This window comes from Perognathus longimembris, chromosome 20, assembly GCF_023159225.1.
Source record: "Perognathus longimembris pacificus isolate PPM17 chromosome 20, ASM2315922v1, whole genome shotgun sequence".
In the NCBI taxonomy this organism is placed as follows: domain Eukaryota; kingdom Metazoa; phylum Chordata; class Mammalia; order Rodentia; family Heteromyidae; genus Perognathus; species Perognathus longimembris.
The window spans coordinates 14,620,488-14,637,953 of record NC_063180.1 but is presented as its reverse complement, the minus strand read 5'-3'; the positions used below and the strand labels follow the sequence as shown (position 1 = coordinate 14,637,953).

At 47.5% G+C, this 17,466-nt stretch overlaps 1 protein-coding gene across 4 annotated transcripts in view; it reads left to right on the top strand.

Annotated features, from left to right (window-relative positions):
- Window positions 1–17,251, top strand: part of Tshz3 (teashirt zinc finger homeobox 3) — a 77,027-nt gene extending 59,776 nt beyond the window's left edge. For all 4 annotated transcript variants that reach the window (XM_048369175.1, XM_048369178.1, XM_048369177.1 and 1 more), the window contains exon 2: window positions 12,184–17,251. In XM_048369175.1, coding sequence (XP_048225132.1) covers window positions 12,184–15,407 — 3,224 coding nt within the window. In that variant the 3' untranslated portion in view covers window positions 15,408–17,251. The remainder of the gene's footprint in view (window positions 1–12,183) is intronic.
- The last annotated feature ends 215 nt before the right edge of the window (window positions 17,252–17,466 follow it).

The following is a 17,466-nucleotide window of genomic DNA, read 5'->3' as shown; positions in this document are numbered from 1 at the left end:
GATGTAGCAAGAACCCCATAGTAAGCAGGGCATGCATGGATCAGAGGCTGTTGAGAATCCCTGTTGCGGAGGAAACCATCAATGCACCATGAGCCCAAAGGAGAGCGCTCCTAGGGGAGGAACACAAAGGCCCAAGGCCTGTGTGCCTCTGGCCACAGAAAATAATATCATCAAAATGGACTCCAGGAAAGGGAAACAAGAGTGCTTTTCTTTGTTGTTTCTCTTGTCTTTTCTTTTCTTGTCTTGGTTGTTTATCTGTCTTTGGGAGGGTAAGGGGGGGCACTGAAATGGAGGGACAAAAGGTGAACAAATGCAGCAGTGGGACTCACTAGGCACAATGTGGGAAATGAACTCTACAGTTTGTGGGTGGGGCTGGGAGGGGGCGAGGGAAGGGGTGACATTAAACAAAAAGAAATCTACTCATTACCTGGCTTATGTAACAGTAACCCCTCTGTACATCATCTTTATAGTAGTAAAAATAAAAGAAAACAACCCAACCCAACCAATAACAACTTCAAAATTCAGATAGGTGTCAGGTGCTGGTTGCTTATGCCTGTCATCCTAGCTACTCAGGAGGCCGAGCTCTGAGGACTGCTGTGCAAAGCCAGCTGGGACAGGAAAGCCTGTGAGACTCTTATCTCCAATTAATCACAGAAAAAGCCAGAAGTGGTGCTCTATGTAGCTCAAGTGGTAGAGGGCTAGCCTTGAGCCAAAGGAGCTTAGGAACACCACTCAGGCACAGAGTTCAAGGCCCAAGACTAGCATAAAACATTCAGATGGGTATGTGTCCTGGGCAGATGAGACACTTGCTGGACATCGGGAGGGGAGAAGCACTGGACACATGGACAAAGGCCCTAGAGGGCCTCTGTGAATGGAAGCAACCTCAGAGGAGAGGGGATTTGCTCCTATTGAGTGGCTCATCCAGGGAGGCGCAGGAGAGGGAGAAGGCCGGGAGGGCCTCCTAGAAGCTCGGTCCCTGGTGGCAGTTACAGTGGCTCTAGCCTCTCTTAAGAAATGCCTGTGGCTGTGGTTGTAGGCCTCTGAAGAGGGGCATCTGGGTTGGTGGAGCAGCAATGACTGTGCATGTCAGTGCATCTGGACAGGAGGGAGCCAGGGACACACCTGGCAGGGGTGTGGGGGGGGGCTCGTTTGGAGCTTCCTGGGGGGTACTGAACACCTGTGTTAGGATGAGAACATCCAGGCCCAGGACTTGCTGTCCCTGTTAGGGGAAGGGGACAGGGATATGGCAGGTGGGTGGGGCTGTCATCCACTGTGGTTCTCAACAAGAGGGGGTGTGGCTGGGTGAGGGGGTGTGGCCAGGTGAGGGCAGTGCTTGCCAAGATACTTGGAGGTGATCTACAGTGACTTGATTCTCGTCAGCCAGGTGGTCTGGTGGGAGTTGGGGGGCTCTGAGCAGAACCAGAATTTTGCCCCCTGGGGAGACACAGGGACTCAACCTGAGTGGTAGCCAGACAGCACCCACTGAAGGTAAATTGGACAGACAGGAGTCACTGCAGACCTGTTGGTTCCCACAGGTGGGGAACAAGGCCTACCCGGTGGCCAGGTGTCCTCTAGCAGCCTTCCGGGCTGGTCAGGTATTCACTCTAGCCTCTTCCTCCTCCTCCTCTTCCTCCTCTTCTTCCTCTTCCTCCTCCTCCTCCTCTTCCTCTTCCTCCTCCTCCTCTTCCTCCTCCTCCCCTTCCTCCTCCTTCTTCTCCTCTTCCTCCTCCTCCTCTTCCTCCTCCTTCTCCTCCTCCTCTTCTTCCTCCTCCTTCATTTCTTCCTCCTCCTCCTCTTCTTTCTCCTCCTTTACTTCTTCCTCCACCTCCTCATCCTCTTCCTCTACTAAAGCCAGTGGTGTCTCTTTTCTCCCATAATCCATTGCCACCACAGGTGACTGACATTTCCCCAGAATGCCAGAGGCTGCAGGAAGCCACAGCAGAAGGTGGTGAGGTTTGAGAAATGTCACTGGACCTGTGGGCATCCTTCTGAGTGTGCAGCGTACTTCTGGGTGTCCAGACCCTGTGAAAGGAAAACACACACATACACACACACTCACACTCATGAGTGCATTCCCTTTATCATTTTCATGAGATTTCCAGTGCTCCATGAGGGTGTGCTGGAGGTGTTGTAGAAGGTGAAAGTCTTTTTTCTGTCTCACCTCCTGCCATCTCACTGCCGAGCAGTGATGTCCCCTCTTGTTTCTGCAGGAGATCTATTTACAAGGAGACCATTCTTCCACTGTCCCCTACCACACAGAAGACAGACTCCTGAGACCTCACCCGGCCCCCACCTCCACCTACAAGTTGCTCTTAGAGATCTTCCCACATGAAAACCTTACAGAATTCTTGTGCTTTGCAAACTTATCTTTTTTGTGTGTCTGTGTCAGTCCTAGGGCTTAATGAAATGCAGGGCCTGGGCCCCATCCCTGAACTTTTGTGCTCAAGGCTAGCATTCTACCATTTGAACCTCAGCACCACTTTCAGCTTCTTTTAGTGGCTAATTGGAGATCAGAGTCTTACAAACTTTCCTGCCAGCCTGGCTTCAAACTGTGATTCTCGGGCCTCAGCTTCCTAAGCAGCTAGGATTATAGGCGTGAGCCACCTGTACCCAGCTTGTTTGTGTTTTCTTTTTTTATACAAATGAAATAGATATAAGGCCAGCCAGCCAGTCACTGTTATTTATGTATTATTTTGGAGAAACCTGTTTTAATAAATAGAAATGGGGTTAAAATCTATAGGCAGTATGTATGTCAGTCAAGATTATATGTAATTGGAATCTTTGAAACATTGCCTTTCTTCTTTTAGACAGGTGGGGAGGATTGTTTCACAGTCCATTCAAATGGTGATTATTTGGATATAAACAACATCTGGGTAAGGGCTGGCTGAGTCCTCAGGGTAGTCCTGGCAATTCCTGGTACTGAGTTAGTACTGACTGAGTTCTGGATTATTACTTAGTGCTACCTACATACTTCTTCAGAGATGTTTGAGTGCTGGATGCTGAGTCAGGGTTGCATGAGGAGTGATTGAACTGAGGCCAGGATTAGGACTGGCTGGCTGGCTGCTGGGATATTAATACATGGTGGTTGGCTGAGTGCTATGCCAGGACTAGGTGAAGGGTGGCTAAGGGATAGGCCACTGTCAGGTGACTCTTAGCTAAATATTGGGTCAGAGCTGGCTGAGTACTGGTCAGGTTGGCTGAGTGCTTAGTCCAAACTAGTTGAGTGCTGGTCAGGGCTGGCTAAGTACTGGGTTAATACTAGTTAAGTACAAAGTCAAGTCTACCTGGGTGCTGGCTTAGGGCTTGTTGAGTGATAGCCAGAACTGGCTCAGTACTGGGTGAAGTTTGGTTCAGTGCTGATCCAGGGATGGCTTAATATTGGATGAATGAGTGGGTGGAGTGGAGGATGGATGGATGAAGTTTAGGTGGATGGATGAATGATGGATGGGTGAGTAGGTAGATGAGTGGATTAGTTGATGGATGTGCGTATGGAAGTTGGATAGGTGGACAAGTGGGTAGGTGAAGGATGGATGGATGAAGGTTGGATAGATGAATGGAGAGATGACAGAGGGGGGTGGATGAGTGGGTGGATGAATGAATGGGTTAGTAAATGGATACATGAGTGGGTTGGTGAAGGATGGACAGATGAGTGGGTGAATGAAACATGGATGAATGGATAGATGGATAGAGATTGAATGGATGGAGTTTGGATAGATGGATGGATGGATGGATGGATGGATGAGTTGAGTGGATGAATGGATATGTCAGTGGATGGACAAATAGAATTTGAATGGATGGATGAGTGGGTGAAGGAAGGATGGATGGCTGAAGGTTGGATAGATGGATGGATGACAGACGGATACAGTGGGTAGAAGAATGGATGGGTTGATGGATGAGTGGATGGAAGCTAGATGAATAGATGAGTGGGTAGATGGATGGGTGGATAGATGGATAGAGTTTAGATGGATGAATAATGAGTGGGTGGATGAAGGATGGATGGATGGGCAGATGGATAGGTGGGTGGATGGATATATGTATAATTGTATGGGTAGATGAATAGATGAATAATTGTATGGGTGAATGATTGGACAGATAAATGAGTTGGGTGAAATGTGTTACCTCCTTTTCTGTGTAAATCTTAAGTTCTCTTTGCCATCCATTTGCCTTCTTTTTAGGAACAGCTCTTTGGATGTTATAGAATCCAGTAAGAATTGGAGTTGTACACATGGAGTCATTTTGAAGAGGCTCACTTTAAGAACTCCTCCCCCACACGTCTTAGCTGTGGCCAGCAAGGGAGTTCCTCTTAGTCGCACCAGCCCCTTCCATGAACCACCTCACGGGACACCAGAGATACTCAAGAAAATCACTCTCTCCTACCTTCCCGTGTGCCCACAGACCAGCTGGAGGGGTGCCAGGTGCAGGACCACTAACACAACTGACCACTGCTCATGTGTGCAAGTGGGTGAGGGGGCGGAGCCGTGACATACAAGTATTGACTTTATTCCTTTGGTCAAATGGAAAGGAAAAAAATAGAAATGAGAAAAGGAAAGATGCCCAGCTTAGATTGTTTTCTCCAGATGAGCAGAGAACTAGCGAGTACTTTAGAACTCAGAAAGAGGACTAGAAATGTGACACTCAGAGAAGACTTCATGTTGGGCATAACATGCTGGGCCAAGACTTTGCACGCACACACGCACACCCACACACCCACACACACACTCTGCTGGATTGTCTGCATGTGATTCTGCCCCAGCTTTGCGAGGGTGCAGGTAACATCAGCAATGAGTTATCTATGGGGCATGGGGAAGGGGACAGACTCCCTGGAGAGCTGACTGTTTTAGATGCCTACTTTTTGTTTGGCTGCCCAGTTGGATGACATGTGCTTGAAGTCTAGGACAAAGGTGACTCAGAGGCTCCCAAAACTTTGAATATTTATTTACTTTTGAGATTGGTTAGAGGCAGTGACTTTGGTCCTGTAAGCCCTTGATACACTGACTTTTCCTTGCATAGGAGTTTGGCCCCCAAGCTGTAGCAAGGCCCTCCTCCTAGAGGCAATGAAGATCTGCTTTCCCTTTCTGATCTTGGGTTGGAGGCTCCCAGCTCCTGGCCACTTCCTTTGCCTGAGCTTCTCTCTGGAGGTGATGTTGGGAAGGAAGAGTGAGAGAGTTCTGGCTGGGTTATCAATATGGCGCCAGGAAAGTGGGTATGAGTGTGTGTCTTTCACTGCAATGAGAAGCCAAAGAAGGGAAACTGAGGCAGCTTCTTTCCTAATCTAGGATGTGAGTGCCAGGCACAGCTCCTGACCCCTTGTATTTTCTTTCTAAAAATTCATTACTTCATATTACTTGTTCAAAGCAGTAGGTTTCATCATGACATTTTCATACGTGTATAGATGAACTTGGCTTATATCCACCCCTATTACCCTTCCTGTCTTTTTTCCAGCATCCCCTTGCTGCATTCATGTATTTTTTTTTTTTTTTTTTTTTTTTTTTTTTTTTTTTTTGGCCAGTCCTGGGCCTTGGACTCAGGGCCTGAGCACTGTCCCTGGCTTCCTTTTTGCCCAAGGCTAGCACTCTGCCACTTGAGCCACAGCGCCCCTTCTGGCCGTTTTCTGTATATGTGGTGCTGGGGAATCGAACCCAGGGCCTCATGTATACAAGGCAAGCTCTCTCGCCACTAGGCCATATCCCCAGCCCTGTATTTTTTTTTTTTTAACATCTACATTCCACATATGAGAGAAAACATGATAGTTGTCTTTGGGTCTGTTATTTAACTTAACATGATGAGCTCTGGTTTCCTTTGTGTTCTTGCAAATGACACGTTTCTTTGTGGCCAAATATTCTGTGTGTGTGTGTGTGTGTGTGTGTGTGTGTGTGTGTGTGTGTGTTTTCTTTTTCCACTCATTCATTGATAAGGACCCAGATCAATTTTACAATTTGGCTATTATGAATAGGACTGCACTAAATGTGGGTATCCAGGTGTCTCTATTAGATGATGACTTAGTATTTGTTCAGGTAGATTCATTCTTAAGAGTTCACGGGGCTGGGGATATGGCCTATTGGCAAGAGTGCTTGCCTCCTATACATGAAGACCCCATCACCGCATATACAGAAAATGGCCAGAAGTGGCGCTGTGGCTCAAGTGGTAGAGTGTTAGTCTTGAGCAAAAAGAAGCCAGGGACAGTGCTCAGGCTCTGAGTCCAAGACCCAGGACTGGCAAAAAAAGAAAGAAAAACAGAGTTCGCCTCTTGCTTTCTGCCACATTTGCAGGAGTAAGACATGTTCTGATGCTCAGTCTCTATAGCAGGCTCAGGTTTTGCAAGGGTAGATGTCTGTTGGGGCCTTGTCATTTTCTCCCTCTCAGAAGCAACAGACAGACAGACAGACAGACAGACAGACACACACACACACACACACACAGTATGTAAAATAACGGCCACCTTCACTATGCCAATGAGGAGATGTGGATTGTTCATGTGGATCTTATTCAAATCAGCTAAATGCCCTGCTTTTCTTGGCAGGAAAGCCTTGCAACTTTATTAGCACAGTGATACACAACTGAGCAAGCCTTCATGGTGCACATTACATCAAATTAACGTGTACAAAATTAATATTCTTGACCTGGCCAGTGGGACAAGCAATCAATCTAGGAGTGGTTGTCATCCTACTGCAGCCAGCTTTCTGGAAAAGTCTTTACCCTTATAACTTTGCTCTGTATCCTTCGTGACAGAGCCTCTGATCTGGATCTAGCCTTTGGATATTCTATTTTCTATATCCAGTGTAGGTGTCTGGAAAGTTCCAGGTACTGTCTAAGAACATCTGTTATTCTTGACTTTTGCTTTGTTCTACACTGTGTTGTTTTGGTACTGAGGCTCGAATGTCTGCATTCAAGCTTTTATGCTCAAGGCCAGCACTCTGCCACTTGAGCCACATCTTCACAGAAGTGGAGGTAGTTGTAGATGAGACTCTCACTGACTTTCTTGCCCGAGCTGGCTTTGAACTGTGATTCTCCTATCTTAGCCTCCTGAGTAGCTGGGATGGCATACATGGAGCCACTGGTGTCTGGCTCAGACTGCTCTCTTTAAGCAGAAATATACAAGTCTTTTGGATATGGCCATGTGGATTTCCTAGGGTCTTTAGACAAGGTGATGTGTAAGTGAAATTGAGGACTTGAGTTCTTCACCACCATCAGCCCTATGCAGAGGAAGGTGACATGGTCAGAGACACTGACGTGACATGGGGCCAGGGGCTGCAGAGTCATGGGCCGCCTGTGAGGTTTGGGGGTCTCCAGCGCCTGGTCAGGCCGTGCTGTGTACCTGGTCACAGGGCTCGGGCCTCTACCTGGGGCACTCCTGGACGCTCAGGTGAGGACCAAGCATTGACCTTGGGCAGTAGGAAGGGGCTGGCCTGGGGCCTTCCTTGACTCCTTCTGGGAAATCTTGAGGGCACACTCAGGCTGGGCCTAGAGGAGGTAAGCTCCATGCGAGTCTTGTCCTCCTTTTCCTTCCTTCTGCCCCCTCTTTTCTTGTCCTTTATTTTTCTTCTTTCCTCTTCCATCTTGGCTTTCTCCCTTTCCCATGGGCCCTACTTTAAGGTTGCTAGAGGCAAGGCCAGTTTTCAGGGGGGGACACTTCCCCTCACAGGGCTGTCTCTTTCTCTGAAGGTCATGGAGGCCGGCCCAAGCCCAATGTCTCTGTAGGAGGAGATGAGCTCAGATATGGTTATGGGACACCTCCTGCCAACACCAGACAGAGGCTGGCCAGGCCTTTCCTTAAGTCCACTCACTGCTACATCTTTGTTTAGAAACACCTAAGGGTGAGGGTCATGCACAGCCTGCCCACCCTCCCTTTCTGTCCCCTTTGGATGGGTGAGGAAAATGAAGCCAATCATCACAGCCAACCTGGGGTAAGGGGAAGTGCTCAGGCACAGGGCCACAGTGCTGCCTTCCTAGTCCATGGAAGGGAGGCCAGCAAGATGGTAGATCCTTTGCAGAATCCAGAGCATCTTCCTGGCCAGCCTTGTAGCTCAGGTCACTGTAGCTTTTGACTAGGCTCTCCTATGTTTCCTGGGCCTGGAACTTAGGACCTCCACCTTGATCAGCTTGCTGATGCTCTGGACCAGCTTTTAGCTGGTTATTTTGGAGATGGCAGTCATATGAACTTCTTGGCTGAGCTGGCTTTGAATGGTGGCCCGTGAGTAGATAGTATCACAGGTAAAAGTCACCAGCTCTAGTCCCCTGGCCACTCTTGTCCTTTCTCTGATCTCTCTCCCCTCTGTCCTCTTTTTACCCTTCCCAGCTTCTGGGTCAGGCGATGGCCACTTGAGCTCCTGTCCCACTCTTGTGTCCCGTTCACTGTCCTGCCCACTCGGCCCTCTGCTTTCCACTTTCTTGCATTCTCAGAGACTTTACAGATACAGATGGCATGCATAGAGTCACACTTTTTGAGGCAGATGTTTTTCTGGATTCTCATTCCTGAGCAGGCACAAGCAAAAGCTAAGTTCAGGGAAATCCTGCCTAATCAGGGTCCTTCCCAGGGAATGATGAGTAACAACAGAGCGAGAGCCAGGCACCTGTGGCTTGTGCCTGAGGATTCGTGTTCAAAGCCAGCCTGGATGGGAAAAAGTCCATGAAACTTTTATCTCTAATAAACCAACAAAAAAAGAAAAAAGCAAAAAGCAGAAGTGGCACAAGTGGTAGAGTACCAGCCTTAAGCACAAAAAATGCTCAGGAACTGTGCCCACGTCCTGAGTTCAAGCCACAGAATCTGCAGCAAGCAAACAAGCAAACAAAAAACCAGGGTTAGAACTTCATGCCAGTGTGCACAGACAGGACAATGGCCAGGCCACACCATCTGTCCCTTTCTTCCCACCCAGATTCCAGTGTCTCCTCTCTGCCTGCCCTGTGCCTCTGTGGACTGAAAACTAGCGATCTTGACCTTGGGGACAGATGAACAGAATGTGATGATGAAAATGCCCGTTGGACTAGAAATGGATTCTATGATGCCCAGGGTACTGGGTGTTAGAGGAGGCATTGGCATTTCTTTGTACTTAGTGACCAAGTTTCATTTATGACAATAACTATTATTAGTAAAGGATCTAGCTGCCCGCCCCTCGCCCCTTGACTCCTGATTGTCTTAGAGGGCTGGCACCTCCCCCCTTGGCCCTGTCAATCATCTATACCATGGCGGAGACCAGAATGGGGCCTGTGACGTGGAGTCAGCAAATACTCTCTCTGGCAACACAGTTGTCATCCCAGACCATGCTCCCCACTCCCTCCCTCTTTATTTGTGTGTGAGAGAAGCCAAGTGAGAGTGTAAGGTACTGAGTTCAAGGCCCAGCACCAGTACAAACAAAAACCAAACCACAAAGGTTTTTACCCTTTCTTCTGTCACTCATGTCTACTTTTGTCCTGGGATTTGTGCTCTGACCTTGTGCTGGCAAGGCAGGCATTCTAATCACTCAAACCACACCCCTGGCCCTTTCTGTTGTAGCTATTTTCTAGATATTGTCTTTGTGCTTTTGCCTGAGCCAAGCCAGGAACCATAATCTTCCTACCAGTGTCTCCCCAAAAGCTGAAGTCACATATGTGAACTACCATATCTGGCTTCTTTGTTAAGATGGGGAGGGATCTCGCTCACTTTTGGCCTTATGCTTCAAGGCTGGCCTTGAAGCATAATCTTCTACTTACTTTATTCATAGCTGGGATTATAGGCATAAGCCATGTGCCCGGACCTTAGCTACCATTCTCAAGCATCATGCAAGTTTTTAAAACTCAGATCTTAGCCTCCTGAGTAGCTGGATTGCAGAGTGTTATTATTTTCAGAGTAGAGTTACATAGCTGTAACTTTGGTTTCCTTTGTTTTACTTTGCATTATTCATTGGTTTTGTTAGCTTTTAAGTAGTTGTACAAATGGGTTTCAATTTAACATGTCAGTTTTGGAGTACAATGTATCTTGATCAATGTCATTCCTTCATCATTCTTCCCACCTCTCTCAGCTTTACCACATCTTGTCTTCTCGTTTTGTGTGTGTAACAGTACTGAGGCTTGAACTCGGGGCCTGGGTGTTGTCTCTTTGTGTTGTTACTCAAAGCTAGCTCTCTACCACCTGAGCTCCACGTCTAGCTTTTTGTTGGTAGTTTATTGGAGATAAGAGCCTCACAAACGTCCCTTCCCTGGACTGACTTTGAACCGCAATCCACAGGTCTCAGCTTCCTGAGGCGCTAGGATAACAGGCCTGGCAAAACTGATGGTTGAATTTTTAAATTTTTCTTATGTTTTTTACCACATTTGGCCAATGCATGTGCAAATAAGGCAGCCTGGGTGAATTGAGTTGCTGATAGTAAGGCCTTCTGTCAATCCTCTCCTCTGTGGGTGCATTTGCAAGACCACCAGCTTTAGCACAGCAGGCAAGATGAGCTTCAGTGAGGAATCACCTGAGTCCTAGAATACAAGAGAATAGGAGAAGGGGAAGTCCTTGTGTTCCTTGATACATAAGTGTGCTCAGGGCTCTGAGCTTCTGGATCTGCTCTTCCGGAGCTCCAGATGTGTGGCTCGGAGCTCCACCTGCTCAGGAATACAGGCGGGATTTACATCCCCAGTTAACATGGCCTCCAGAAAGCCAGGGTCCCTGTTGGAAGCCCAAGGAGCTTATGCTAAATAAATATTGACAAAGTAGTCTAAAGAGCAAACACTTTGACATTTGTAAGGTCCACTGGAAGGTCTTGTATATATTTATACAGCAGCAGTGAACACCGCATACCAATTTTCCCCAACCTGACCTGACAAAATTCTGCACGGAAAGAGAGAGAGAGAAAAAGGAGGAGGGAAGAAGAAAGGGAGGAGAGAAAGAAGAGAAAAAGGAGGGAGAGAAGGCAGAGCTGGAGAAAGGGGAACAGAGAGGGAGAAGAGTAAGGAGGAAGAAGAAAGGGGAGAAAGAAGCCAATGAGAGGGGGAGAGGGAGAGTAGAGAGAGAAGAAGAAAGGGAGAACAAGGGAGAGGAGAGAGGAGAAAAGGGAGAGAGTGGGGGAAGAGAGGGAGAGAACAAAGAGAGAGTAGAGAGGAAGAGTGAGGAGGAGGTAAGGGAAAGAGGGAAGAGAGGAGGGAGAGAGAATGATAGAGGGGGAGGGAGAGAGAGAAGCGAGGGGAGAAAGGTAGAGGCAGGTAGAGAGTGAGAGGAGAGGGGAGAAGAGAGGGAGAGGAGAGGACAGAAGAGAGAAGAGAGAGAGTGGGGTGGAGAGGGGGAGAAAAGAGAAGGAAGGGAAAGAGAATGAGGGCAGAGAGGTAGAGAGGGAGAAAGGGAACAGAGAAAAAAAGAGAAAGTGTGCTCATGGGTGAGTGGTTGAGGATGGTTCCATGAGAAATGCCATCGAGGGCAACTGCGCATGCGCAGGATGCATAGCACACAGCACTGTACTGCGCATGCGCGACCCCCCCCCCCCCATCAAATTTGCCATTTCCGTGAGAACCCGGCCAGCTCTGGGTGAGAGGCAGTGGGTTACAGGGTCTTCTCACCCCCCTCCCCGCCCCCTATCCAGTAGCAACTTTACACTGAGCTTTTCGAAGACTTGCTTTTCTAGAAGGGGTTTTTTAAAAAGTCACCCAACCTTGTATTTCATTTATTACAATTGATGTACTTCCTTTTTACTTGGGGGGAAAAAGAAATGTTATTGATGCTTTTGTACTTTATATTTATTAAAGACTGGGACTCAAAAACGTAATGAGTGAAAAAAAATTGCTTGCTTAATTTAAATTGTGAATCTGTCTGTTAAGAAATGCATTAGGGCCAGGAGAAGCATAAGACATATTAATTGACAGACAGGAACTGTTGTCTCTGAGGTTGATGCGAGTAATTTATTACTTTAGAAGTGAATGCCACCTCCAGAATGTGCTTCATTAATTTCAAATTTAGTTTTAATTTCAAGCTGTTGCCCCTTGAGAAGAATAAGGTGGCGAATTATGTTTGAAGAGCGGATTTTTTTTTTTTTTTGCTCCAAAGAAACACCACATTTTAACTACTTAATTTTTTTTTTTTGCAAATTGTGTCCATCTTGTTTACTTCTTTCTAGAAAAGCAAGACCATCTCCAATTGGATCAACATTTAGTTAATGCTTCTTTTTCTTTCTCTCCTCTTTTTTTCTTCTTTCTCTCCTGCCTATCCCTCATCTTCACCTATTATCATGACAGCCTATGTTTCCGATGAATTAAAAGCAGCCGCCTTGGTAGATGAAGACGTAGACAGAGAAGACCACACAGCAGATGGAGAACCCTCGGCCAAGTACATGTGTCCGGAGAAGGAGATCAGCAAGACGTGCCCCAGTTACCAGAATTCTCCAGCTGCTGAGTTTTCCAGCCACGAAATGGACAGCGAATCCCACATCAGTGAGGCCAGTGATCGAATGGCGGACTTTGAAAACAGCTCCATCAAAATCGAAGAAGAGACGAAAGATGTCTCCGTGCCCTTGGAAGACACCACCACCATCTCAGACAGCCTGGAGCAGATGAAGGCTGTGTACAACAACTTCCTATCCAACTCCTATTGGTCCAACCTCAATCTCAACCTCCACCAGCCGTCCTCGGAGAAGAACACGGGTGGGAGCAGCAGCAGCAGCAGCAGCAGCAGCAGTAGCTGTGGCAGCAGCAGCTTTGATTGGCACCAGAGTGCCATGGCGAAGACCCTACAGCAGGTGTCACAGAGCCGCATGCTGCCCGAGCCCAGTCTCTTCAGCACCGTGCAGCTGTACCGGCAGAGCAGCAAACTCTACGGCTCCATCTTCACGGGGGCCAGCAAGTTCCGCTGCAAGGACTGCAGCGCGGCCTACGACACCCTGGTGGAGCTGACCGTACACATGAACGAGACGGGCCACTACCGTGATGATAACCACGAGACGGACAGTAATAACCCCAAACGCTGGTCCAAGCCACGCAAGCGCTCTTTGCTGGAGATGGAAGGGAAAGAGGATGCGCAGAAAGTCCTCAAGTGCATGTACTGTGGGCACTCCTTCGAGTCCTTGCAGGATCTGAGCGTGCACATGATCAAAACAAAACACTACCAGAAAGTGCCTCTGAAGGAACCGGTCACACCCGTGGCCACGAAAATCATCCCCACCACGCGGAAAAAAGCATCACTGGAACTAGAGCTCCCCAGCTCCCCCGATTCCACAGGGGGGACCCCCAAAGCCACCATCTCGGATACCACTGATACACTCCAGAAGAACGCCAACCCGTACATCACGCCAAATAACCGGTACGGCCACCAGAACGGGGCCAGTTACGCCTGGCATTTCGAAGCCCGAAAGTCCCAGATCCTCAAGTGTATGGAGTGCGGCAGTTCCCATGATACACTGCAGGAGCTCACAGCCCACATGATGGTCACCGGCCACTTCATCAAGGTCACCAACTCCGCCATGAAGAAGGGGAAGCCAATCATGGAGACACCCGTCACCCCCACCGTCACCACCCTGCTGGACGAAAAGGTCCAGTCGGTGCCCCTGGCAGCCACGACCTTCACCTCCCCCTCCAACACACCTGCAAGCGTCTCCCCAAAACTGAACTTAGACATCAAGAAGGAAGTGGAGAAAGACAAAGCCGGCTCGGAAGAGAAGCCGAAAGACAAGGAGAAGCCCGGCGAGGAAGAGGAGAAGTATGATATTTCCTCCAAGTATCATTATTTGACCGAGAATGACTTGGAGGAGAGCCCCAAGGGGGGCTTGGACATCCTCAAATCTTTAGAAAACACAGTGACGTCTGCCATCAACAAGGCCCAGAATGGCACCCCGAGTTGGGGGGGTTACCCCAGCATCCATGCTGCCTACCAGCTTCCCAACATGATGAAGTTGTCTCTGGGCTCCTCTGGGAAGAACACGGCCTTGAAACCCTTGTTTGGCAACAATGAGATTGTGTCTCCCACAAAAAGCCAGGCCCTGATCTCACCACCCAGTAGCCAGACATCTCCTATGCCCAAAACCAATTTCCACGCCATGGAAGAACTGGTAAAGAAAGTCACCGAGAAAGTTGCCAAAGTCGAGGAGAAAATGAAGGAGCCCGAAGGCAAACCGGTCCCACCCAAGAGGGCCACCCCTTCTCCCTGCGGCAGTGAACTGAGCGACCCTGTCAAGATGGAAGCGGCCCACGAGGCAGGCCTTAAAAGCCAAGAGGGGAGCCCCAGCAGCCCCCCTCGGGATGGCTGCAAGGAAGGGAGCCCCAAGGCAGAGCCGGTGGAGAATGGCAAAGAGCTGGCCAAGCCCCTGAGCACTGGCCTGAGTGGCAGCACGGCCATCATCACCGAGCACCCCCCGGAGCAGCCTTTCGTGAATCCTCTGAGCGCCCTGCAGTCGGTGATGAATGTGCACTTGGGCAAGGCTGCCAAGCCCTCCCTGCCCACCTTGGACCCCATGAGTATGCTTTTTAAGATGAGCAACAGTCTGGCTGAGAAGGCGGCCGTGGCTACCCCACCACCACCCCTGCCTCTCTCCAAAAAGGCGGACCACCTGGACCGTTACTTTTACCATGTCAACAACGATCAGCCGATTGATCTGACGAAAGGAAAGAGTGAGAAAGGCTGTTCTGGGGGTTCAGGGCTCTTATCCCCCACGTCCACTTCCCCCGCCACCTCCTCATCTCTGGTGACAACGGCCAAGACATCCGCCGTCGTCTCCTTCATGTCAAACTCGCCGCTGCGCGAGAACGCCTTGTCAGACATCTCTGACATGCTGAAGAACTTGACAGAGAGCCACACGTCCAAGTCCTCCACGCCTTCCAGCATCTCCGAGAAGTCTGACCTCGACGGGACGGCCCTGGAGGAGGCCGAGGAGGCCACGCCCGCGCAGAAGAGGAAAGGCCGGCAGTCCAACTGGAACCCCCAGCACCTGCTGATCTTGCAGGCCCAGTTTGCCGCCAGCCTGAGGCAGACCTCGGAGGGCAAGTTCATCATGTCCGACCTGAGCCCTCAGGAGCGCATGCACATCTCTCGCTTCACGGGGCTCTCCATGACCACCATCAGCCACTGGCTGGCCAACGTCAAGTACCAGCTTCGAAGGACAGGTGGGACCAAGTTTCTGAAAAACTTGGACACGGGCCACCCTGTGTTTTTTTGTAACGACTGTGCATCCCAGATCAGGACTCCATCCACGTACATTAGCCACTTGGAGTCACATTTAGGTTTCCGGTTACGAGACTTATCGAAATTGTCCACGGAACAGATTAATAACCAGATAGCACAAACCAAGTCACCGTCATCAGACAAACTGGTGAGCTCCTCCCCAGAGGAAGACTTAGGGACCTCGTATCAGTGTAAGCTTTGCAATCGGACCTTCGCCAGCAAGCACGCGGTGAAGCTGCACCTTAGCAAAACACACGGGAAGTCGCCCGAGGACCACCTTCTGTACGTGTCTGAGCTGGAGAAGCAGTAGCATTTGCTTCTGCTGGCAAATGTGTGCAGTTTGCTTTGAGAGGAAACTGTTTGAAGGCACCTTAAGGCCATTCTCTCTTGTTTCTTGGGTACATGTTCTTATGTTAACTATGGAGAATTATTCTGGGCCGGACTGTTTCTTTCTTTCTTTTTGTATAACTGTACAGTGTTTAATAGAGGTGCATAATCAGCTGTTAACTGGTATAAAATAATGAAGGTTTAAAACGCAGTGGTAAGTGTTTGGAACTTGGTGTAAATGGGATTTAGTTGTGAGCATCTCCTGCGGCCCCACCCTGCCTAGCCCCACCCCCTCCTCCCCTCCCCTTCCCTTCCCCCCTCCAGGTGTTTCAAAGCTGCATGCATTGACAGTTTAATTAAGCATTTATAAAGAAATCCGGGCACACACTTTTTCCACAAGACTTTACACCCTTTTCATCTTTCGCCCTCTGAGTACTTTGAAGCACTTTTGCATTCATTTGGTTATAAAAAAATAAAACAAAATATTAATAATATTAATAATAATAATAATGTATGAAGCTTTGTTTTTTTAAAAAAATCCTTACCAGCTTAGTTATAATTGATAATATGAATCTCCATTTATGCAGGTCTGCAGGGGGATAACACGCCTTGAAATTTAAAAGAATATTATTTTCACATTGAAACATAGATGTATATATTGTATAGATTTCAGACTCTTATGGAAAAAAATGTGATGGTGGATAAATGACCTTTTTTTTTCTTCTTGTATTTATATAGCAACCGTGTTTTATGTACTTGTATGCTCTGGGCATAAGCCATGCCAATCTGTAGTATATATTTCTTTTTCCTTTTTCCCTTATTTTTTAAAGATCTATGGGGTTTATTTTGTTGTTTTTTTTTAACATGCAAACATTGTAAATTATACAGAAGATACCACAGATAGCATTTATAAAGTATACAGAAACGTTATCACAAAGCAAAGTATAATTGTTTGCTAAACAGTACATCTATACTGATAGAGGTTCATGTTTAAATTATACATATTTATTAGCACCCTATTACCATTTGTTTGCAGCCCAGGAAAAACCATCCCTGGCAAGCATCATATCTTAGTAATTTGCACATGATTTTTGAAGGTATTTATTAGAAATTAAAGAATGCTCAAAATAAAACTCAGTGATCCAAGGGTTAAGTCTATTTGAAAAAGGAAAAAAAAACACAGTAACAACAATAACAAGAACTTGTACTGTATTTCCTAAACATTGATTAAAGCCTTTAAAATATTTGTACTGTAATACTTTGCTTCAAAGTCATGAGACATTCTGTAATAGAATCCTTTCCCCCAGTTATTTATAAGCCCTCTTGATTTTTTTTAAATGATTGCCTTTTATTTCCATTGGTAATTTTCTGGTTTGATTCTTCCCAATTATCTTCCCAGAATCCTCTACCGAAGTGTTTTTGTTATCTTATGTTATTATTATTATTATTATTATTTTTTATCTCTAGGCCTCTATGAAAGGTAACCCCTGGTTACCAGCTCTCCATGAGATTCTGTTCTCTTCCATTTTTTTTTTTTTGGCAGTTCATTTTGCAGAAGTAACTGACAGCTGACATCATTGGAGAACCTATGTATAAAATATTGGCATGTAAACAGACAACCAACACTATGTGCCCTATTCTGATGGTTAACAATGAAACACCATTCTATGACTCTTCATATAACTCCCTCTTTTTTTTCTCCTATGGCAGCATTAAAATTGTCTCTCTCTCTTTTTTTGCTATAATTTTGTGTTGCGTTCACAATTATGTCTGAAATGTGCTAGCACTAACGAGCACATTAAAATTAAATTGTATGCGATCTGTTTACGACTTGGAGTTGGTTGCTGTGTCTGCCAGGTGCCGGCAGTCAGTCGGAGGTTGCACGTAAATCAGGGGAGATTTTCAGTGAACTTTGCAAGCAGGGAGCACTTTCTTACACAGATGTCTGGCAGTGAACTTCCCCCAAGAATAGCAATTGGGAAAAAAAGGAGAAATGCATGCGAGGTTACACTGTCTGTGATTAAAAGGGACATTCCCAAAAT